Raw genomic sequence first — 25590 nt, forward strand, 5'->3', positions numbered from 1 at the left:
CACCCTGGCCTGGCTGGACGTGCTGTTGACAAAGGCTGCAGTCGTGATGGCTATACCACAATGCCTGTGTAGTACTTAGTTTGCGCCCTTAAGGTTTCCCAGCAGCATTGCAGGGGGGCTCTCCTCTGGGGCTGTGAATCTACAGCACTACATCCCACGAACAGACAGTTACAGGGTAACACATTCCTTATTACTGTTACATTTTTGTTTGCAAGACAGGACCAAAACAGGAACACTGTCCAATTCTACATAGAGAGTACATAGAGAGAAATTTCAGATGTTGGCACGTCTCCAGATATAACCCAAGCTCCATCAGGGGGATTGGATGTGTGCTATTGACCGCCAAGAGGCATACATTTGCATCTTTATCATTTTAAAGCATTACAATTTTTTTAAAATTCTGGTGTGCAATCCATGCATTACCTAGGAGCAGACACAGACACAATATCCACAAGGGTGTATCCTTTAGAGGAGAGACTGTATTCTTTCTGATGAATACTTCTAGCCACAGGGATTGAGGCAGTAGGAAAATGAACATTCTCTTCGGATAGCCTATTATTGTGATCAGTCTTTGCTATTTGTTGATTGTGCCCATATACACACATCTCTGGGACATGGCCAGCAAAATCTTTCCACTGGTCCTGGAAGACATTAGGGCCTCTTTGGCTCAATCCATTCAAGATGGTCAGGATGCAGCCAAATATGTGATTGTCTGAGATGGGCGACTGGCACCAGTGTGCTGGCCTCCTGTATAGATATGCCTTGTGATGTTTTATGCTATTTGGTGAGAAAACGGATTCTGCCTTGGAATGTTTCAAGGACAGTAGAGCCATGACCCGTTCCGTAAGCCTTTCGCCCCCTACCTAACAGTTTCCTCACCAGTTTAGGAAGTTCTGTGTCTACTCCAGGGTATTGGCTTACAGATTACACCGCCCTCCCGTCCCTACTGCATTCATCCAAGCCCTTTCTAGACCCAGGATATAGATGCGGCAGTCACTGCACAGGTCATCCTAGGCATTAGTCCTCCCGGTCCCTCTTCCCTGCGGCAACAGCCTCCAGTCACTCTTTAGCTGCCATATAGCAGCACAGACCATTCCGTGGGAGGCAATATTCAGTATTTTCTCCCAGGGTAGCTCTTGCTTCTCATCTGACAGACTGGTCCTCCAGATCATGCAGCATGGTTATGCCCCTCTGTTTCTGTCTGCACCATTACACTCTCCTCCCATGCCAGAATGGCTCTTCAAAGGGCACCCGTCCATTCTAATGCAGAAGGTGCAAGTCTTACTCTCCACGGGCGCCATAGAGCGGGTTCCAAACTCTAGTATGGGCGGTTGTTACTCTTGCTATTTTCTCATGCTGAAGAAGGATAGAGGGCTTTGGCCTGTCTTAGATCTTCATCCTCTGAATAGCTTCCTATAGAAGTACTAATTCAAAATGCTCATGCTAACACAGGTTCTTTTCTGTCTGCTTTGAATCCAGTTACTGGATGGTCACCTCGTATCTGCAAGACTTCGTATTTTCATATACCCAACTTGTAGACCCCCAGGTGCTACCTGTGGTTCAAGGTAAGCCAGGAGCATTTTCAGTTTGCCGTGCTGCCCTTAAGTCCGACCAGTGGCCCTTGGTTGTTCTTAAACGTGATGACAGTGGTCAGTGCCCATCTTCAGAGGTTAGGAGTACCAGTTTTCCATTAACACGATGACTGGCTGTTGTAGGTGTGCTCGTCAGTCAGTTGTGTGCCACCTCCAGACTATGGCAAACTTCTTGACATCAATGGGGTTCATGATCAACAAGCCGAAGTGGCACCAGACTCCTTCACAGAGGCTTCCTTTCATTGGAGCTATCCTGGATACGATGCAGCTCAGGACCTTCCCTCTGTTGCAGCGAGTCCTGTACATTCAGGCTATGATCCCAATGTTCCTGCCTCAGTCTTGGATCTTTGTGAGATCAGCTCTTGACCTTTTAGCGTCATGCTTTCTCCTGATCAACAAAGCCAGGTGGCATATGGAAACTCTAGAGTAGATTCTCAAGTTCCAGTGGGCCCAGCACCAAAGACATCTGTCAGAATCTATTCAGATTTCATAGGAGAATGCACACTATCTGCATTGGTGACTGATCGACTTCAAATGGACCAGTGGCAGACCCCGCTCCCTTACCCACCCAGAGCTGACAGTGATGGTGGATCAGTTGCTGCTGGATTGGGGTTGCCACCTGGGAGAGGTGAGGTTCAGAGGACTCTGGTCTCCGGCAGAAATGCAGCTCCATATTAATCTCTTTGAGATGTGGGCCATTCGTTTCCCATTGAAAGCCTTCTTGCTATCCATCAAAATGAGGCTGTTGCATGTTCACTGTGACAAGACCACCATCATGTGGTAAAGCAACAAGCAGCGAGAAGTTGTGTCCAGGGTCCTGTAGCAGAAGCCGATACTTCTCTGGAGTGTCAGGGCATTTCCCTGGCCGAGAACCATCGGGCAGGCTGTTTGAATGACAAAGCATACAAGCTCATCCACTGACATTTGACGGATCATGAATAGTGTCTGCATCTTAAGGTGATGAAGGACACCTTCTGGCAGTGGAGAGAGCCTTGGCTAGATTTTTTTCTCCAGTCAATGTCTTTGCTTTTGTGGATTAGAGTTCCTGTAAAGAGACACGCTTGGAGATACATTCCAGATGGAAAATAGGACTTCTGTATGTCTTCCCGCCCCTACTTCTCATGCCCTATGTCATGAAAAAGATCAGGGACGACTGGACTCGTATCATCCAAATGGCTCCTGACTGAAGCATGAAAGTCTATAACCCGGAGCTTCGACCCTCTGATTAGGCTACCATTTCAGGAGGATATTCTGTCACAGCAATAGGGCAGGGTCCTTCACCCGAATCTGTGCAATCTACATCAGTGAATGGAGATTGAGTTGCAGAAATTGACTGCGTTTAATCTGCCACCTGAAGTTGTGGATCTTTTTCAAACCAAAGAGTTTAATGTTTTGTGCTTTGTTCTGTTTTTGGCCCAGCAAGGACTATTAAGGTTATTTGTCTGCCGTTTCTTCATTTACCGGAGCAATTCTCTTTGTTTAACTCTCCTGTTGTGATGTGATTTATTACATATTTGACACGCATATTCCCACCCAAGCTGTTTGTGATGGCAGAGTGGGACCGTAATTTGGTCTTCATGTATCTCATGTGTACACCCTTCGCTTCAGTGCACACCTGCTCATTGCGTCTTGTTACTCTAAAGATTGTCTTTCTCATTGTGATCACTTCAACTCATCATATGAGTAAACTCTAGGCACTGTCGGTTGTAGCCGGCCTGCCCTACCTTGTTTCCAGCCAACTGGTGCTGAAGACTTAGGCGGCCTAGTTGTCAAAAGTCCTGACTCATTTTCATGTTAAGTAATCCATTACTTTGTGTGTTCTTTGCTCCCCCGCCCCCCTCATAATGTGAAGGGAGACTCCATTGATTGGACCCAAAAGAGCTTTGAGCTTTTACATTGATTGTAACCAGGACCATCAATGGACAATACTCTTTTCATGGAGTACTCTGGGGCAAGGAAGGGTAAGGCTGTGCAGAAACTGACTCAGAGAGTGGATAGTCCTCTGCCTTAGGATCTGCTACACACTAAAAAGCAGCCTCAGAAGGGACTGAGGGCCCATTCACCAGGACTAAGGCCGCAACCCTTGGGTTGGCACTCAGAATGCCTGCCCCTGATATCTACTAGACTGCAATGTGGGGGTCAGTGCACATATTAACAAAGCACTACTACCTTGAAAGCCAAGTCTAACAGGTGGGACACTTTTCCCTTCCGGTCCTGCACGACTTTTTGATCTAGGTTCACTCAATAGATGCTCTACCTCTAGGAGGTACTGCCTTGGTATCTATTTTAAATGTGAGACATCTGTTAGAATTATCCATCAGAAGAGTTAGTTACATTTCTTTGATAACCCTCTTGCTGATGTATACTCTAACAAACAGCAGATTCCTTAGTGCCCTTCCGCTTCCCATTCTCTGGAGTGTCATCTTTTTACCATCTAAAAAGGTCGCAAGTTAGAGATCTGAATACTGGTACGGTACTGGGGAGGGGCTTGTATGCCACTCCGCTCCATCACTTAAGGAATAGTACGGAGTCAATACAAAACAGCACGGCGCCACCTAGTGGCGCACAGGATCACTGCTAAGAAATATTCCAGATTCAGTCTGGCTTATGGGGAGTATTTTTAAGGTAAAGAGGCTGCTGTTCAATAGTTGAAAGACATAGCTGCCAAGGTTTCAGATTGCTATGTGTGCCATTTTCATACTATCAGTTTAATTATGAGTACCATTTCAAATACTATGAGTGACACTTTCTCGTGAGCAAAAACCAAGAAAACGAGGGAGAGATATACAAATTAGAAATTACACGCATTTGGATAACGGGACCGTGCCAGCAAAAACAGATTTTTATAGCAGGCAGTGCAATTGTAGGACAACATGACATACACTTCTGCGCGGCGAGCCAGCGCCGTAGCAACAGGTGGGCCCTGCCGGCCTGCTACGAATGGGAACAGTCCCGTGGCAACCAACGCCTACGCCGCATATTCTGGCACACAACTGCTTCAGGTGACACTGGCGCTCTGAGCTGCTGTGGTTTACATTACCAGCAGCAGCCTGGTACAAAGCATCACAGTAAAGTTGTGGTGAAAGCACCAAGCTATTATGCCGTGTGGTGTTGGGTGTTGTGTTACTTTGTACCACAGTACAGTAACAGCCCCTAAGACAGCGGGAGCAGTGGGCACTGAAGCTTTCAGTATTTTGTGCACTATAGCAGCTTTCTGGCTAGCTAGCTGACAGGCACTATAATGCATGATTTTGCATTTCAGTGTGCTGATGCGGACCACTACACATAAATGTGTTACTCTAACGCCTGATGCGTGGAAATTGGCATGGCTGGAAAGATCGTTACTAAAGGTAAGAAACTTGTTCATTCATTTGAAGTATCAGGGTTTTCTAAGAATGTAACACCTAATAGCCCATTAGATTTAATCTGTTCTGGGTTCAATGGCATACTGCATCTTTCTTGTTCCAAATGCCCTTCTGCACATGAGACTTTTGCAATAGTGTCTGGAAGACTAATGGTGTCCGCTTCCAGGCTGTTGGGAAGGCAAGTTGACTCACAGACTTCAAACTGTCCTGTTTGGTGGTGCCCATCATTCAGTCTCTTGAATGGGGTCCCCCTTCCTACCAGAGACTCAGTCTCAGACAGTTGTGATAAATACTTAACTGTTGGGTTGCAGAATCCTTATGGATGATAGTCTGGTCCAAGGAGGGTGGTCTGCAAGAGAAAATACTTGGTAAATTAACTTTGTGGAGTTGGCCCTCAATTAGTACCTACCGTATTCAATTACATCTTCCCTGCTTGTTGAAACACAACAGCTACATTCAAGAAGCTGGAAGACAGAACATCACAAATGATTTGGAGACGGCTGATTGCAAGGAACCCCGCATGTGGAAGCCGATTCTCTAAACCGAGTATTTCAAGAAAATCATGTTTGAGCGCTAAGTGTCTAAGTTCTGCAAGACAACTTTTGCGAATGGGGTCTTCCATATGTCGACTCAATCACAAACGCAGATGCAATAAGTGCCAAATTATGCACCAAAGCATTACCAGCCAGGCACACTGGGTAGCGCTCATTAGATCAGTTGGTCAAAGATGTCTGTGCGCTTCCTCTGATCCCACTGATTCCATCAGTGCTCATCAAGCTGGTAATAGACAAGACGAGGCTGATCCTAATCACTCATCCCCTTCACTCCAGAGTGGCCACAGGAGTGTGGGTCACCGAACCTCTGCATCTGTCAGAGTGCGGCCCTCAGTAGACTGAAAGGCAGTCTATTCATGTTCGAGAGTCAAACCTGCATCCCAATCTTCCATCGTTGAGCTTGTCTCCTGACATCTGCCGTACAGACGTTTAAATCTTGCAAAAGATTGCATGAACATTTTGACAGAAGCCAGACATCCTTCTACGAGAGAGTCATTTTGCTTTAAATGGAGGAGATTTTGAACCTGGTTCCTCCAGCAGGTCATCAATCTAACCAGATGTCGAAAGGAAGTGGTACTTGCAGTCATTCTTGATTTGACAGGCTGCAGCTTTCTTTAATTAAGATACAGTTATCAGCCATTACCACTTATAGAAAAAGAAACCTTTACAAACCTCTTTTTTCAAAATCCCGATTGTTAAGGATTTTTTTTATAGAAAGAATTAAGATTTATCATGCCTTTAGGAGGCCTGCACCTCCCTTGGAGCTAAATTTGGTTTTATCCCACGTCTGAGCCTATTCTTAAAGTGACTACAACATATTTCCTAGAAGACAGACTATGATTTCCGCCTATCGAGTTGGTGAGATCCAGGCCCTATGTTGAAACGAACCATATACTGCTTTCCATAAAGACAAAGGGCGCGGTTGTATAACATTTTCACTCGTGGTTTTACCACGCACGTCTATACATCGTAGTTTTTATCACGTAAACCATAACCACGCATTTACATTCACTTACATTAAAAATGCACTTAACACGCAAACGACTAACACGCAAACTTCCACCGTGCATAACATTACATCTGACTTTAAATAATTTTACTTTTATACGTTATTTAAACTTGCAAGGTTGATTAGACTCATTTGAAAAACGCTGTAAAGAAAAGTAAAGATTATGCTTTTAACACAATACTTTACATGCAGAGTAACACTGCCACCTACTGATGAATGCAAGTAATAATACCAACCTAAATACCTGTTGACCAATTTTAGTAAATAAATATACCACACACAAAATACTTACCAAATACCCAGCTTCTATCAAATAAATTCTGATGTCCTCAGTTACCGCTTAACTCATACCCAAAACACTCGATTGGTATAGTATGCGCTGACGTTTCCCCATTTCACATGCCTGTTACAGTAATGTTGATTGTCAAAGAGGTTAATGTGCATAAAAACATACATTTTCGAGCAGACGACGTAAAATAAATGAATCCAATAATAAAATGTGGCATACATACACATAAGACACAGAAATATGAACTCCGATTCAGGGAGGTGATGTGGATTTTCATGGAAACTTGCATTGCAATGACATACGTAGAAACAGTGAGTTCGGTGTAAAACATGCGTCGTAATTGTAGTTCGTTGTAAAAACTTCGTACTAAAGGTTGTTTCCCCTTATTTTGAGTGTGATGGACAGGTTTCTTCATCACTAGTGCTGTAGGATATAATGCAACTGTAATAAGGGGAATGGGATATCTGTAACTCAAAATCAGGACCAAGGTACTCATTTGAGTTTCCTTCCCAAAGTGGTGGCTGATTTTCTTGTCCATCATGCAATTTTCCTACTGACATTCTTCTAAAATGTCTCTTCTCCAGCTGAAAGGGCTTTGCATTCTCTTGATGTTAAAAGGGTTTTTACATTCTACACGGACAAAACTTAACACATGAGTCAAACCTGCCATCTCTTTGTTAACTAGTGTCCAGTAAGAGCGTGCAAAGCCGTTTAAAGCAGTAGTTTCAAAATAGACTGTTTCCTATTTATTAGCATGTTACAGTAATGCCAGCAAATCCTTGTCTTATATACCCAGAGCCTACTTAATGGGAGGTAGAGCTGTTACTTTGGTATTATTGAGAAACCTTTCCATTGAAGATATATTTAAGGCGGTCACATGGAAGTCCGTACATACTTTCACAAGACATTGTCTTGACACATATTCCAGAGCAAATTCCCAAGTGGGCCTAACTTCTCTGTGGTATCTTTTTGGTTAGTGCTGATGTGAGTTGTTTTTTACCATTGACCTTTTTTCTTCATGCTTGTTAGGGAGGGGCGTGCTTCTATTCAGTGCTTAGAACGAACAGTGAAGGTCCCCTGTAGGAAAAGGAATAGTTACTTGCCTGTGATCTCAGTTCTCCTTCAGGGGAATTTTGATTGTAGTCATAAGCAACCCGTCTTTGTTCTGAAGAATGGGAATTCTCAGTTCTGCCATGTTGCTTCAGCTCCTCAAAAAGAGAACAGGCTCAACTACAAAGTACTGAGCATGATGGGATATTGGTGGTATGCTGTTTCTTAAAGAAGCAGCTGCAGTTTTACCAGCCTTCAGCCAATTATTGGGCTACATTGACCCCATTTTCATTCACCCTTTCGTTAAAAGGTTTGCGGAAGAGTTGTCTTGTCACTGTTCTTTCTATCGACTATGTTTCTGATTTTAAAATCATTTTTTTAGTGGGTGAAAATTGGCCAGTATAGCCTTTCTTAGGCTGATTTAAAATACTTTCTTATTAGAAAATGAATCACTTTTAAACTATCAAAGCGAATATGCACAATATAGATTTTTATTTAAATATTTAATATATTTCCACAAAAGTGCTCCAGGATCCCGCGTATGGGCGAAAAGTTTGATTATAATGAAGATACTCCTGGAACAAAACTTGGATTAGAAGTAACTAATCCTTTCTGCAGCTCTGCTTCTCAGCTCTCTTTTTGCATCATTATTGTAGGAAAACTGAATCCCACTGCTCAGCCTTGTAGCAGTTCTAACATTCAACTTAGAAAATGGTACCCCAGAAAGAGGATGCCTTTAGGAGAGAGCAACAGAAGGGCACACCTCGTGATCAGCTGGACAGCAAATTACACCTGTATTGTGGTCCCCTTATAGGAGGATTTTGGATAAGGCACCTATCTCTAATCATGCCTAGAAGGATGGATGACTTTCACACGCTACATGTCCAGACCACTGTTGCTTGCTTGAATTGATCTACCACAACTTTGTAACTTTACCTTTGTCTTAAATGCAGGCTGCCACATGTTATGTTCCAAATATTTAATTATGAGACATAATACACCATAATAGTTACTGGAAGGCACACTCTATAACGTAAGTTATATTCCGTGCTAATATCTCAACTGATACTCTGTATTTTGACTCATGAATGTGTTGCAGAACTGCAGACAATGAGAACAGACCTTTGTGCTCACCACTGTGTACTCCTTTTTCCTAGGATGATACTTTTGTCCCGAATATCATATTTTTCCCTGTTTGGTTAATATTAGTGCCCCCTTTACGTAAATAAAATTAATTCTTTTTTTAAGTAGCATTTTCTACCCCATTTCTACAGTTTTCCAGTCATCTGTAATTATCAGATGGTATTGTTAATACTTCATTTAACTTAGGAGTTAGAAAATATAAGCCAATCCATTTGGAGCCATAGCCCTGACCTACCTAAGACTTATCTCATCCTATCAGCTTGTGCCTTTACCAAATGCTCTAACTTTTCTATAGCTTCATGTAACTAAGAATAATGAGTAGAAGCGGATTAAGGCGCCAACAAATGGGAGCTGCACTGCATAATTTAAGCATACAGACATGGTACCTTCTAAGATACCATAATTCGACCTTGCGCTCAATAAAGGAACCTCATGGTCTGTTGGGTTAAAATAGCTATATTCTTTTTTTTATAGGACATTCCTGTTGGGTGTGCCAAGAAAAATAAATTGCTAATTGATTGGCTATTTCATGAGATGCCCATGGTGTCTCGCTGTAGCCTGTTGTGGTGCTGAGTGGCAGAGACCGTTCATTCAGCTGCAAGTGCCTCGGCTCCAGTGTGTGGGTCCAAATATCTTGCCACCTTTGTTACCATTTTTGAGCCTTCACCAAAGGCTAGTGAACTTGATTTTTCAAGCTGGTAAAACTAATACTGCCCACATTTGATTGCGACAACAGTGACTACCACTGCATAGCATATGGCATGTGGGAGACAAAGGTTTGTGGCACAGTTTCTCTATTTCTTCTTTGAAGCTGGAGCCTTCTAATTTTTTTTAAATCTTACATTACAAATGCTTTACCAATCTTCCAAGTTTCCAATGAATTTATGTACATTTTTGAATCTGGGGTGCTGACACAATTGTGAAAGTATGGATCCTTCACAGAAAAGGTCCGACACCGACTTTACTTTTTTCTCCTTCAAAATAGTTAAAGTAAATGTTGACTTGTATCTGGCTACGATAGGAGAGCCTTACATTGAAACTGAAAAACGAAATGTTACGGTGAGTGTGTGATTTGTATTAAACTAGAGTTTTTGGGATGACTTCTTTATAATAATCAGTTCTTCTCTAGTCTGTGGCACAAATGTCTACATCTAAACACTGGTGAAAACTACGCAGGATAAAAATAATTTCTTTACATTGATTGGCTCTTGCCTAGTCTACAGCAGAAGTAAATGCATAAGTTATATTCGCCGTTATATTTAAAGTCCATTAAAGTGTGAATTGCCAATAGTTGAATGTCACATTTGTATTTATACATTGTGTATATGTTTGGTGGCGGGTGGAGCGTTTGGGTATGTTCTGGAAAACTGAGGGGTGGCCTACCTAAGAGGCATCTTCATTTATCACAGTGGATGATGTAGTGGATGAGAGTGATGACAATGATGACATCGATCCGGAAACCGAGACTGATGCGGAGAATGAAGAAGAAAAGGACCAAAATTTTAAGGTCAGTTTCAACCTCAGTGGAATTGACAAAAATCAGCCGTTATCCGTAAATGTACTAATTTATATTGTATGAAATTAAAATCCACGTGTTTTAACAATATGCAAACTAAGTAGTAAACTGAGCAGTCAGTCAGGGGTACTACAGCTAATCCTTTCTAAACTCTTGCCCTTTAAACAAAAGTTTTGCTTGATTACTAAATAAAATACATCTTCCCTTCGCATCTTATATGAGGCATTCCTGAGCTGCTTCCGCATGCATGGGCTGCATTCTAATTATGTGCAAATCTTATGGCCTGTTTACATTGCGACCATTTAAGGGGGATTCACTTGTTTTCTGTCTCCTACTCTGTGGGTAGAAAAGGCAGCTAGGCTTTTGGTTTGACCATTGTTCATTTTCCATTTAATTTATGCCACAAGGTCAATAAAACACTGATAATTTTTCTGCACTGACAGTGGTTTAAAACAGTTATATACTATTAATCTATTTATTTAGCATGTAACATAAGGTACATTGAGGCAGAGACTTTTGTTTTCGCCTGAATTGTGATCCCAGTATGTCTGTATATTTCAAATCAGCAATTGTTTTCTTGCACAAATTTCTCCCTTTAAGACCTGGCGCAATCTCTGGGGGGAAAAAGCTACAGTAGTCAGAGTTTTGCAACTCGCCACGACTTGCTGTGTTACACCCTAATTCGACATGAAGCATGCTTATTTATGTTGTAATAAGCGCTTACTGGGAAAAGAAAACACAACAGTATTGGTAATTCTAGCAAATATAATACTACACCGTTTTACTGGGTCAATCTGAAGGAGGTCCTAAAACTGTGTTGCCAACTCCTGAATAAACGGGAAAGAAGAGTACAGATCGATGCATATTATATATATTGATAAATTTAAGTAGCTCAACTCGCAATTACCTGCGTTAAATCGCAGGTTTGCCCGACTTGGTCTCCACCAGGGATGGATGCCTTGTGTCCCCGTATCCCTCTCCTGGGTTTCATCAGCCTAAACCTATGCCACCTTTAGTTTAGAACAGTGGCTCCTAACCTTTTCTCTAGACCCCTACTTAATCATTACTGGAATCCAGTGACGCCTACTTAATCAATATTTGAGTCTAGGGAAATCCCAGCAATTTTGATGATTTGAACCGCAAACCAAAACACAAAAATATGAAAACAAGCATTTGTTAAACTAATACACAGATTATAACATATTTGATTTAATTCACAAATAAATATAAAAAAGTCAAAATGTTAATTTTCTAAATTCAGTTGAGGCCACCCATCATTGTTCATATTATATTTTATTTGATGTGCTTGCACTGCTCCTACAAATCGAGCTAAGTATATTAACTTACGTTTTTAGCCTCCTATTTTAAATTCTTTTATATTTACAAAATATTAAAACATTTCAATTTTAAATTTTTTGATCTTTATTGATATACACTTTAATAATATGTTAATAATATTTATTTTTCTAAGCAGTCGTGGACCCCCTGCGTAGGTGTTGCAGACCCTCGAAGGGTTCCCAGGTATCAGGTTCAGGAACGCTGGTTTAGGGAGTGGATCTCAGGAGCCCTGTAAACTACTCTGGTTGTAATTCTAAAGGTTGCTCTAACAACAGTTGCTGTATGGATTCAAAGACCAGTGATCTTTCCCTGATCCAGCATCTAACTCTATTTATTAACTATTGCGAAGATGCTTATATTGTAAAAGTCTGTAATAGGATAAAATGGCAGCCTCCATTGGAGATAAATGCTTTGCGCCAGTCTTGCTGAGACCGAGCCCCCATAACAGCCTCCCATGCAGCAGCTAGGTCTGGGAATGTATCTGGATTGCTAATAACTAGTGACTTGCGTATTTTGTTCTGTAAAGTGCTCATGGTACATTTTGACTCCATTAAACTTGGTTGGGGGAGAAAGTATCAAACACATGCCTCTCAGCTCCAAGGTTTTTAAAAAAAAACCTGATCTCTGTAATGTTCAAATTGATATGTTAAGTCATAAAAGGATCCCAAGTGTGTTTGTTCCACTATTTCAATCGTGTCTTATCCAATGAATCCCCTGAGAGAGGACACCCATGCCAGTCATCTCTCAACAGAGAGTGGGATTTCACTTGTAAGCTTAGTATTCAAATGTTTGCTCGGCAGATGTCTGCCATAATATAAGCTCTGTTTTTTTGGCTGTGGGTATATGTATTAGATCCTTCGCTTCTGCATAGATATTGAACAGAGGTGCCAATAACTATGCTTAGTCAGAGCGAAATACACAAAGTCAGTCGTTGAGGAGAAGTAGATGAGAGATGCAGTAAAATGGCTGGTGGTATGTCCATTTTGCCCAGGCCCCCCTCCTAATGGGATTAGTAGCATATGACCAGGAGACCCTGCTTTTCCATAGAAAACTCTGGCCGTTTTAGCTAGAAACACCACAATGTATCTGAAACCCTGAAGCTCCACATTCAGGTTTGAGGTCCAGATTTTCTAATCCGCTATATTCTGGTTGGGAAAACAACAGACTTGTACCATTTAACCTCCAGTCAAGGAACTGCCCAAACGTGTCAAGTAGCTTCATTACCTGTGTAAGAAAGTAGGATCTTTCTAGCATAGATGCGCCCACTGTTTGCCTGGTGTCAGTGTGTTTTGACTGTAGTTCACTAGGATCCTGCCAATCAGGACCCCAGTGGCCGTGCTCTCTCCTCTAAATTCTCTGGTAAGTACTTAGTACACCCCACAATTGACATACTGGGGTACAATTATAAGTCCCTAGTATATGGTACTGAGTTAACCAGGGCATTGGTACACCGGGGGTCTCCCTGGGCTTCAGGAGGTATTATGCCACCCATTGGAGCCCGTACAAACTGTGTCTGTAGAGCTGCCATTGCAGTCTGTGTGAAATGGTTCTTGCACCTTTCACTTTGGATACAAGGTTCCTTGTATCCCGGTCACTGCACTGAAAATCTATGTCTCCCCTAAGATAGGCCCTTCAGTCCAAGGGCAGGGTGCATGGTTCTAAGTGTGTGGGTACCCCTGCATTAACAGAGGTAGCCCTACAAACCCCGGACTCCATTCTCTGGGCTTTGTAAGTGCGGGGCAGTCATTATTAGGTATGTAGTTGACACTGGCCAGTCGAGATGTCCAGCAACATAATGGCTGCCCCAAACCTGGTCATGTTTGGTATCAAACATGTTGTAATTATAAAATTTCACAGATTCCAGTGTTAATTGCATGATACCATGTCCTTGGGGGGCTCCTTAGAGCTCTCCCCCAAATACCTACATGTGTAGCCTTATAGGGGCTGCCTGCCAGAACGTGCTTCTGCTGACCTTAGACAGTTTTCTGCTCCCCTCTGCTGATGAACTTCAGTCAGGCAGGGGAAGCTGAACAAAGGATTTCCTTTAGAATTAGGTTAGGTGGGGGCGCTTCCGAGCACCACCAGACTGCATTGAATGGCGCATTTGGTGCCCTCCATGCATAAACCAGTTTTGCCCAGTTCAAGAGCCCTTGGCTCCCTGTCTGGCGCGAAACCACATAAAGGACAGGGAAGTGTCCACCCCCTGTCCAGCTCCTCCCTAGGGAGGTGCCCAGATCTCCTCCAGGTGGCCACTTAATTCTGGTATGTTGAATCTTGGCCCTGGGAGCATCTGACTGGCGAGGACAGCTGAGTAGCGTCCCTGACCTCCTCTGATAGGTGGGTCACCAAAGAAGAGGTCCTTCCCCTTTTTAGGGTTACTTAAGGGCTCCCCTGAGGGTGGGTCCTTAGATTCGACCCAACAACAACTTGTAAATCCGACTGCCTGTCGTCAGAAGACTGTCCAAAGACTCTTCTGTTGGTGGGCACTAGAACTCCGCTGTTATTTGAGCCAGGACCAAAGACAAGACTGCTCCGTGGGAAGATTCCAGCTGGATCTTTGTCCCTATGCTTCTTCAAGTTCTGCAACTATATGGCTGTGCATCATTCTGAGTCACCAAGGACTCAGCCTGCATCCCAGCCAGAAGTAATCTTCCTTGGAGTGAAGGAGTCACTTCCCTGCAACTGCAGTCACCTCTACGTCGATGACCTGTTTGCTGACCCTGGTTTCCAACGGACATAGCCCGGCTCTGCAACACAGGTGATGGTTTGTTGGTTCTCCAGAGGCCTGACCAGTCTTCCCTGCAGCTTGGGTAACTGTAATCCCTCTCCAGCCGACGTGAACCTGCCTCCCTGTGCACCGTGTCTGGTTGCCGTTACTAAGGCTTGTTGGCTCTCCCCATGAAAGGTATTCAAGCTCCAAGAAGCCCCAGACTCCAGCACTGCACAGCTCCAAGAACAACATCCTGCCTGCATCCTCTGCATCATGGGCCTTCTGCTCCTCTGCAACTCCCTGTGCCTGCTGCCAGAGTGTTCTAGAGGGGGTCCCAACGATTCCACTGGTTCTCCAGCGTGCTGAGGGCTGGCCCTGACTTACCCTTGCTGTCTTTGTCCCATAGACCTTGCTTGTCCCCAACTTAGCATCTTCTCCCACAAACTGTTGTTTGCATTTGCCACAGCTTGTTGGCGGTCCTGCCAGCCACTGAACTCCCTGCACTCGCCGACTGGCACGGGACAGCTCGTGGACGGCCCCTGTGCTCAAGCATCATCGCCTGGGCTCCACAGCTGCTGCTACAACCTCACCGTTCTACAGCAAGAACCTCCAACAAGGGCTGGTATTGTGCTCCTGTGCCTTCTGGTCACCTCCAGGTTGTTTGAAATCTGTCCTCTCTGCTTTCAGGTTCTTCTCGTCTGCATTCCACGTTCTGGTTCCCCCGGCCTGTCTCATGAGACCATGTAGTTGCTGATTTGATGCAAACCTCCATTGGCATCTACGGGCGGTTCCAACACCACTTCGACCCTATTCACCTGGGTGGGGTGTCTCTCTAACCTTCCTTGATCCAAGTGGTTCTCTTCCAGGGGATCCTCATCAATAGTCATAAGCATTAGAATATTCCCGCCCATGCGCAAATATTGTAATGCTTATGACTTTGATGAGGATACCCCTGGAAGAGAACTAGGATTACAGGTAAGTAACTAATCCTTCCTTAGCGGTCCTTTGGGAAGGATCCTAGAACTGTAAAATTCTAACCGCAACTTAACCTGTGTTCTCCTATGGACATTTGACCCGGTGTAACCACTCTGCACCCAGGCGCCTTGGGATCCCTGGCTACTCACCTTGGGTAGTTCTTTGTTTCCCCTGGGGTCCTCCATCCTTGGGTACTAGTCCAGTTTTGGTATTTACCTCACATTCCACTATTTTAGTATATGGTTTGGTTCCCCCGGTTGGGCCCTATGTGTTTTTCTATGCTACTTATCTATTTCTGAAGTATTCCTTGTGTGTAATTGATGTATCCGGGTAGGATATATACCAAGTTAGTGTGTAGTGTGTGCTAATAAATACAAAGTATATTTACACTCACCTGTTGTGGTTCTTTCTTGTGTGAAAAGCTTACTGACTGACTATAGTGGTGAATGCACTTGCTTTACACCTCTCCCGAATAAACCTTAACTGCTCTGCACAGCTACCCCTTGAGAGCTCTGGTTTTCAGGGACCTAAACACTGTCACTAAGGGTTTCCTGGACTCAGTGCCTCACCATAGGTGGACACTAAATACTGAGCCATCCTCCTACAACCTGCATACCCGAGGTCCTAGTAAAGGAGGTATCTGTGAGTAAAGAGACACAATCATTCTTCCCATGGGGTCTCCAGTTATAGCACTGTATTTTAGTATTGGTGCGAAGCTATCCCACAACACACTCAATAGTAAGCATAAACAGCAGTGGCGCCCACAGACACCTCTGACTGGCACCTCACTCTATTGAAAAAGCTGCAGAAAGTATGCTTAATGGCTACTGACCATGGGTAGAGTAATTAGATATCACATAAGAACAAACGAAATGGGACCAAGCCCTATGTGGACAGTGAATATATTCTCCAAGTCTACAAAATAGAACCACTTGTTAAAATCTACCAGCAGGACTGCTTGAGGGCCCTTCCTGCCAGGAAGAGGGTAAGTGCATTGTGAAGCTGTTTCATATTATGAAGAGTGGATTTTATGGACAGAAAGCCACTTTGATGCATATGGGCCAGAAAGTGAATACAGTGCATTAGATGATTGGCTAGAACCTTGAGAAACATTTTGGACTCTGTCTTAGTCAAGGAGGTAAGCTTGTAGAAGGAGCACAGATTATCCAACTTCTTGGCTTTAGCAGAACAATAGGGTAGTCTCAAGAGACCTGGAGTAAGCATCCCATCTGCCCAAGATTGAATGATCAATTGTTGGAGTGGGGTGCCTTGAGGAGAATCCCTTGAAACTCTCTGCCTGGTCGGTGGCCCAGCAGTCTTACCGGATTGAAGTTCCTCAACAGAGAATTCAGGCTTCGTATTGCCTCAGTCTTTGATGAGCAGGACTTGTGTTGCAATGACAGCTGAGAAGGCATCCAAGGCCTCCCAGAAGGGGACTTGATTTGACTGTAGAGCCCATCAAAGGAATAAACAAATGCATATGTGGTAATTTGTCGTTCAGAGAATAACTTGCCCCATTTGGATTTCCCTCTCCCCCCTTCCCCGTCAATTAGCAGCTTCCCAGCCTTGTCCCTGTAACCATAGATTCTGCTCTGGGATGCTATCCACTGTCCCATAACCTCATCTGTGAGCTACTGCTTCAGTGAGATTGACAGGAGTTCTAGGTTTTGTGGTGTTTTTGTATTGCCTGACATGCACTTCCTAGATTTAAGGTAAAGTAATTGTGACTCCAATAACGTCATTACTTCCTGCCTAATTTACCTGAGCCCTGAGAGCTATCCATTGTTCAGCACCTGAAAGCAGTTTTAAACACCTCCTACAAAACAACACGTGAGACGACCGACCCCATATTGGACTGGAAGCAGGAGCCGACCTCCTCCTGGAGGTAGCTGGTGAAGGCATTGTCAGCCACCAAGCATTAAGTGAGCACATACCTGTGTTGCATGCACGAATGTTAGCTCTATGGGAAAATAGTCGGAAATGACTTGTGGATGACTAGGAACATTTAATGTTAGGTGGAGCACTTCAAGAGGTCAGACCGGTCTGATGTGACTTTGATTCTGTGCTAACCGATGGCCCATTCCATTACTCTGTTAAATTCCCCCCAATGATCAGTAAGCCAAACAAGGTCTGGAACAGAATTGAACCTAGCACTCTTAGAAATGATGCAAAAAGTACTTTTTCATTTCTTATTTGAGGTGTGTAACGTTTGGTAAAATTCTGACTCAATATCTAACTTTAAGGGTCTAGGGTCTATGAGGAGTTTGTCATAACGTTTGTGAAGTATAATGATACTCCTCCTCCATCATGCTCTCCCTTAGATTTTGGCTTGTCTTCTACAGGATGGCTTAGGTCGGCTTCATAGTCTTTAACATTGCTTCATAACAGAGAACTGTAGTTTGAGACTTTTCAAAATCCTACTACTTTGGCTCAGTCATCAGCACCAAAATTGTTTGTTTGTCCACCACTTGATCTTCTGTGTGTGAAAAACATATATTTTTGAGTTTGCCTGCAAGGCAAGACTGTTTCCCGATCCCTTGTAGCCCAAATCTTTGCCGATTAAGAATTTCGCATACAATTGCAATCCAGTTCTTGTTGTCCTAACATTTCTTAGAAAATCCTAAATCAAATACAGATGCATAAGGAGGCTCCGCTTTCACTTAATATTTAGTCTGATGGCCCTCCCCAGAACCCTTTTTTATCTGTCACAAATGAATCATTGATAATGGCATAGTATAGATAGACAAAATGGTGAAAATTCCTAGCAATGGATATAGTGGAGGACACATTTCTTCATCCTATTAAACTATAAAGCGTAAACGTAACAGAAACCATACATGTCTACTTGTTTTGACCTTCTGAACAAGCTTCAACTGGTGATTTATTTTGTTTGGCTCAATTGCAGCCTACCACTCCATATTTCATCATGTGGACCTCCATTGTGGAGCAGCCGTACTGTCATGCATTTGCCTCCATTCAGAACTGAGCATTTTTAAGTATAGCAAAAGTCAGTACATGTACTGTCTGTTGCAAGAAATATATTGTTAGCTTTTAGTGGGATTAAAGCCCAACCATTGGTTGGCTTTACTGTCACTCTCATTTTCTTGATTCCTATTTATCAGCTTCTGTGGGCTTTCCTTCCTCTTCTTGTGTTTTTCCCTCTCCTTGAGCATCAACCCATTACTTGTGTCCTTCCGCTGCTCCTTTTTCAAGCACTACTTTTTCATCTGAAAGAAACAGTTAGTTATAGATTCCTTACCTTAGAATTACTCCCAGGCGTCAGACTGGATCCAGAAAGTTTTTCGTCAGCAGTACCCCTGCGCGTCGGAAGGTGGCGTTGGTCGACACCATTTTCGTCGTTGGTGTTGTGGTCGCCGGGATGACGTCACAGTAGCTACATAGACGCTGCCCTCACACGCCGACGTCCGTTCTTTCTTTTTCCGCGCCAGTCAGCGCAGAGCCTGAGAGAGCGGAACCTCCAGTCACTTTTGGACTGAATTTTTGAGCGACTTTTGTCAACATCGTTTTGAGTCTTGGACTCCTGGTGCACTTCAGGGATGCCCGGTTTTAAGGCTAGCAGTTCCTGTAGCCAACTGATGTCGGTGACAGATCCACACCGCATGTGCCACTTTTGCCTGGACCCCAAGTCGTGCCACGACTGAGACCATGAATCACAAGTCTTTGTGGGAGCAGTCCCGAAAGCTTCTTGAGTGCTGGCAGTCGGCTCCTCGCTGTTCGAGGTCCTGGTCACGAGGGAGGTCGAGGGACCGGTCGCGAAATCATCATCAGCATTCTTCTTCCAAGTCTTCGCACTTGGGGCCAGGTAAGTCGAAGCACAAGAAGAAGTCAAAGAAGCATCATTGCTCTTCAACTTCTCCTCGTCCGTCGGCCGACGCAACGAGTGATGCTGGTGGTGCCCCTCCTGCAGCTCCGCGTGCGGAGCCCGAAGGGTCCACTCTGGGTTTCCCTCCCTTCCTGGAACCAGGAGCGACCCCTTCCCAGCTTCGCCAATTTTACGAAGCGATGCATGCCATCTTTGGGCAGCCCGACTCCGCCAGCGTGCCTTTTGGCCCTGGGTCTTCGACGCCGGCGGCCCCGGCTCATCAGGGTCCCCTAGGATCCAGGCCTGGATCTGGATCGGCGCAGGTCGACCTCATTACACCTCCTCCGGTGCCAAATCCACCGCAGCCGACGCCTGTTGTGTCCCCAGCCGGCGTCGACCCCGGCCTCCATCCCGATGTAGGCATGGAGCCGGACCGCCGTCGACCGATGGCGGATCAGGCGCCGACGGGTTCTTTTTTGCCCTTGTTCTACCCTGGCTCTTTTAACCCAGATTGGCCGCCAGAAGAGGGTGAGGGGGACTGGGAGGGGTCTGGAGACCTTTAACTGACCAGTTGGCCTATGAACCGGACTGGAGAGAGGAACTGAGGGAAGTCAGTGGTCTGGATACCTCACCAGACCATGGCATGTTGTCTCCTCCTACCGTGGCTACAGAGGAGGGAGCGTCTTATGCAGTGGTGTTACGTAGGGCGGCCGAGGCTCTCAGCCTCAAGCTACCTACGGTGGCAGTCAGGACTAACCTCCTGACAGAGGTGCTTCAACTGGCTGCGAGCTCTTCGGAGCCTCTGCTGCCATTTAATGAAGCCCTGACAGACATCCTTTTGGGCACCTGGGCCAGGCTTAACACAGGGTCTCCTGTGGATAGGATGATTGCCCGACGCCACCACCCGGCCCCGGGTGACCCCACTTTCCTCTCCCAACACCCCACCCCTGAGAGCTTGGTGGTCCAAGCCTCCACCTCCAACAGCTCATTCCCTAACGCACCACCCGATAGAGAATCCAAAAAGCTGCACCATCTTGAGAAGAAGATGTTTTCTTCCTCCAGCTTGGGACTGCGGTCGGTAAACACCGTATGTCTGTTGGGCCGTTACACCCACTCCGTGTGGGACACGGTGGCGCAAGTGCTGCCTCAGTGTCCGAAGGAGGCCGGGGCTGTACTCAGCAAAGTTTACCGTCTGCTGTGGGCTGGATACCGCTGACTCACTAGGCAGGACGATTTCCACATCGGTAGCCCTTCGACGCTGCGCTTGCCTGAGGTCGACTGGCTTTTCTGGGGATGTTCAAGGCACCCTTATGGACATGCCCTTTGATGGCCGTCGTCTATTCTGCGACAAAGCAGACAACGCGCTAGAGTGCTCAAAAGGACTCACGGGCTACGGCCAAGTCCTTGGGCCTCTCCACCACTCGTCCTGCCAATCTGTTTTTTGCCCCTTTCGTGGCTATGGAAGGGGAGCCCCACCACGTTCCACCCAGGGACACAGGCCAGCGCAAGCTGTTCAGCCACTGCGCAGCCGGGGACCGTTGTGGTTCTGGGGGCTAGCGAGCGGGCCAGTCCACCACCGCCCCCTCTCCAGCAGCCTCCAAACCCTCCTAGTCCGACCCTTCAGGGCCATCAATCGTCAGTGGTCGGAAGGGTTCGCCATCACCTCCCCCACTGGCGCACCATCACATAGGACAGGTGGGTTTTGCAGATAGACCTAAGGGGCTACTCCCTCCCCTTCGAGACTACCGCCCTAGCCATGGCACCTCAGTACCATCGCAAGTTGGAGGATCATATGGCCCTTCTCCAACAGGAAGTTACGGCTCTCTTGACCAAGGAAGCCATCGAGCGAGTTCCCGCCCCAGAAGTAGGTCGTGGTTGCTATTCCCACTACTTTCTGGTGCCCAAGAAGGACAAAGTCCTGCGTCGTATCTTGGATCTCAGGAACGACAACCGCTTCCTCCGGAAGGAGAAGTTCAAAATGTTGATGCTAGCTCAGATCCTGTCTGCCCTCGACCCTAGTAGACTGGATGGTAGCGTTGGACTTGCAGGACGCTTATTTTCACATCCCCTTTGTAGGAGAGTAGGATCTGCTTCACATGGGTACCCCCACTTTTTGCTGGTGTTTCACTGTTTTTCAACCTTAGTCTGGCTGTGGCCCTGCTAATCAGGACCCCAGCCTAGATGCTTCCTCTCTAAAATGGTTTCCGTGTACATTAGGTACATATCTAAATGGATTCTGGAGTGCCTTATAGGCCCCTAGTATATGGTATACTATGTACCTAGGGCATAGGTACCTCAGAGGCCTACCAGGGGCTGAAGCATGTATTATGCCACCCCTGGGAAGCACTCCAAAATGGCACCACAGGTCTGCTACTGCAGCCTGGGTAAGGGTGTGCTTGCACTCCTTACAGTGGTATAGACTACCTATATCACTACCATTGCACACACATATAACCTATAAGTCACTCCCATGGCAGGCCTTAACAATCCTGAAGGCAGAGTGCTTGGTTTTTATGTGAGAGGGTGCCCCTGCATGAGCAGAGCCCCTCTGCAGAGTTCGGAGTATCTCCTCTGATGCTGTTTGTGGTGCAGCCTGACCATATACTCTTATGTGCATTATAACCTCGCGGTAAATGCTAACTTTGGGATGGCTGCACGGAAACATGTCGTGTTTGGTGTCAAACGCTTTGGAATACAACACCCCCACCGCCAGTTCTGGCGGCGGGGGTAGCATTCCACCCTTCTAGAGGGAGAGACATGTTAACACTGGTCTAACCCGGTAGGACTTTCTACAGCCCTGGCATCACAAGATGGGTGCCTCTGCCACAGACACGGGTCTGGCCTCCTGCTGCTGACCGAAACTCCGGCAGGGGAGGCCTGGACAATAGGTTTCCTGTTGCAGGGAGGTGTAACCACCTCCCCAGACAGGCAGATGTGTATTGGGGCAGGGGGGGAGGACTCTCTGGTCCTTTGAAGTCCTGCACTGGGGGCGCACTTGGTGTCCCTGTGCATAGTCCAGTTCAAACAGGTTGCAGGGTCTACCTGCCCCTGCTCTGGTGCGAAACTGGACAAAGGAAATGGGTGTAACCACTCCTCTTTCCAAACCCTCCCATAGGTGGGTCCCTAGAGTATCTCCAACCCCCAAACTTAGTATAAGTATGGGAACCCAGTCCTTGCGACTTTAGATTACCCTCGATGAAACTCTGCAATATATATCCTGGACCTTCGACGTTCTACTTTGCTTAGAAGACTGAAGAAATCTCCCTTGGAGTCAAGGAGTGACTCCCCTGCTTGGCAGGCACCAAAGAAGCAACTGTCCGGTCTGCAATTCTGAAGCTCCCGCCGGACGCCGAAGTCTCTGCATCCCCAGAGGTGGATTTCCAGACTTCCCTGAGGCTACCCTGAGTCCACAGCAAAGCTGAGGCCCGTGGCTATCGTGGGTGACGTGGAAGCGTGACCCCTGTACACCGGGAAATTTTGCAGCAACATCATCTTCCTGGTCTTCCTCGAAGTTGTGCTTTGGGCTCCGAGTAGCCCCAGCCTTGAGCATCTCCTGCACCGAAGATTTCTGGCCTCCACTCCACGAGTGACCCGTGGGCCAGTTTCCAGTGCGACCGCTCGAGGCTCCTTCACGATCGCTTGCCCGTTGGCTAGTAGGTCCCCACGAAGGCAACTCCTCTTCTGATTGGGCTTTCCTGGTTGCTCCAGACGTGCCCCGACTTAAACTCGCTGGGTGAGTCCCACAGACCTTGCTGGTCTACACTGCAGTCCTTTCTCTGATTTCCAGTGGCTTGCAGTTTCCAAGGCTTGTTGGGTCCATTCTGGTCACCGACACCGCAGCACTCGACAGACTTCGTGGGACAGCTCAAATCCAGCTCCTGGTCATCATCGGCGCCTCCTGGACCTCGTGGCTGAAGAGTCAAGACACCCGTCAACTCACTTGAAGCACCTGACATCTTTGGGCATTGGTCCATCCTGCCCTTGGTCACTGGTATGTGACCCAGACTCTGTCCCCTCTGCTTTCATCTTAGATCCAGTCTTGGATCGCTTTGGACACTTCTCCTCTTCACGGCAGCAGCACTTCTTCGCCAGCTTCCATTGAAATCAACGACGCGACGCAACACCAAAAGACACCTATGCACCCGTCTTTCCTGGGTGAGGTAACACGAGTACTCCGGTGCTCCCGTGGGTGCTAGCCCTAGAACTTCCTAAGTCCAAAAGGGTTTGGTCCTGACTCGATTCTAAGTGTCCCTAATCTTTAAATTTCCAACCGCAACATTGCCCATAGAAGCTAACGGGAATCCGCGGTTGTGTTTACACACTGCACACGGCCCCCGTGGGTCCCCTGCGTCACTACCTTGGGTGGTTCCTTGGGGTCCCAGCGATTCTACAGGCTCTAGGCCTTGTGTCTAGTTCAGTCGTGGTTCCTATACCACTTTATTGGTATATGGTTTGGTACGCCCCTAGGGCCCAAACGTGTATTTGTGCTATTACTGTTGATTGCTAGCTTGTAAATTAAGTACTTCGAACTGCAGTCTCATAAAGAGTCTGGAGGGGTGTGTTTTATCTTAAATACATAAATTTTAAATATATGCCTGGTGTGGTTGTCCTTTCATTTGGTCATTCAAGCGATTATAGACTGGAAAAACAAGCTTCTTTACATTCCTTCAAGACTTAGCCTGAAGGCTGCTCTCCTTAGCTACCACTAGGATAGCTTTCAATAAAGGTTGTCTTTAACCTATTCACCTTAAGGGGTTGATTGGATTGATACAGAGTGCCCACGATAACTAGTGGACAGCATATATCAGGCCAATTTCTCACACCCGTCCTGCCGGGCCACCGGCATTACCTGCGGTTCACTTTCACTTTCAGTTTACCGTGCTCCCCTTTGGCCTTACCACCGCCCCCGGCGTTCATGAAAGTGATGGCGGTGGTCGCAGCTCATCCTCGCAGATCAGGAGTCCCAGTCTTGCCCTATCTCTACGACTGGCTGTTGAATGCCCCCTCTCAGAAGCTCTTTTTCATCAGAGCGGTTCTTGTCACGACACAGTTTTGGGTCTATCCTCCTGAACAGTTAGTCTGGGATATTCGAGCTATGATTCAATCAATCAATCAGGGGTTTGTTAAGCGCTATACTCACCCTTGAGCGTCTCAGGGCGCTGGGGTGAGGGGGTGCAGCTCCGGATCAGTCGAAGAGCCTGGTCTTGAGGCACTTCCTGAAAGTGTGCAGAGTGGGGGAGCATCTGATGTTGACTGAAAGTTCATTCCAGGTCTTTGTTGCGACGTAGAAGAAGGCTTTTCCGCCTGCTCTGGTTCTGCGGATGCGTGGGGTCTTTGCCAGGGCGAGGTCGGTGGAGCAGAGGTTCCTTTTGGGTACATGGAAGGAGACTCTGTCATTGAGGTATTTGGGTCCGATGTTTTGGGAAGTTTTGTAGGCATGAGTAAGTGAGTAGCTTTTAAGTTACTCTCTTCTCAATGGGGAGCCAGTGGAGGTCTCATAGGTGCCGGGCCATATGCTTGTACCGTGGGGTTCCGAGAACGAGTCTGGCTGCGGCGTTCTGGATGGTTTGGAGCTTGTGTAGCAGGGTTTTGTTGATTCCGGCGGAGAGGGCGTTGCCGTAGTCCAATCTTCTGGTTATGAGTGCTTGGGTGACGGTCTTTCTGTATTTGGGGGGGATCCACTTTAAAGTCTTGCGGAGGGAGTTGAAGCAGGTGGAGGCGACGGCGTTGATCCTGCTGGTCAAGGAGAGGGAGGAGTCTAGGATGATGCAGAGGTTCCAGGTGCGGTCCGTCGGATGGGTGGATTTCCGAGGGCAGGGGACCACCAGGAGCTGTCCCACGCAGAGGGGTAGGGTCCGAGTACCTCTGTCTTCTCCGAGTTCAGTTTTAGGCAGCTATTGCTCATCCAGGCTGCAACATCTTTTATTTCTTCTTGGAAGCTGAGTCTGGTGTGTTCGGGGTTCTTCGTGAGAGAGAGGATGAGCTGGGTGTCGTCGGCGTAAGATACTATGCTATTCCCATCTTTCAGCCTCTATCCTGGGTTTCGGTCAGGCTGACCCTCAGGCTACTGGGCATGATGGCCTCCTGCATCCTGCTGGTGGACCATGCCAGATGGCATGTGCGGGCTCTGCAGTGGGATCTGAAGTTCCAGTGAGCACAAGATCAGGGGAACCTGTCCGATTGCATCCAGATCTCGGAGGGCACTGCTCACCAATTGCAGTGGTGG

At 46.3% G+C, this 25590-nt stretch overlaps 1 protein-coding gene across 2 annotated transcripts in view; it reads left to right on the forward strand.

Annotated features, from left to right (window-relative positions):
- AGTPBP1 (ATP/GTP binding carboxypeptidase 1) overlaps positions 1-25590 on the forward strand; it is a 1256713-nt gene that overhangs the window by 654432 nt on the left and 576691 nt on the right. For both annotated transcript variants that reach the window (XM_085633101.1, XM_085633102.1), the window contains one exon: positions 10412-10509. In XM_085633101.1, coding sequence (XP_085489227.1) covers positions 10412-10509 — 98 coding nt within the window. The remainder of the gene's footprint in view (positions 1-10411; positions 10510-25590) is intronic.

The sequence above is a fragment of the Triturus cristatus genome, chromosome 2_1 (genome assembly GCF_964204655.1).
Source record: "Triturus cristatus chromosome 2_1, aTriCri1.1, whole genome shotgun sequence".
Taxonomy (NCBI): Eukaryota; Metazoa; Chordata; class Amphibia; order Caudata; family Salamandridae; genus Triturus; species Triturus cristatus.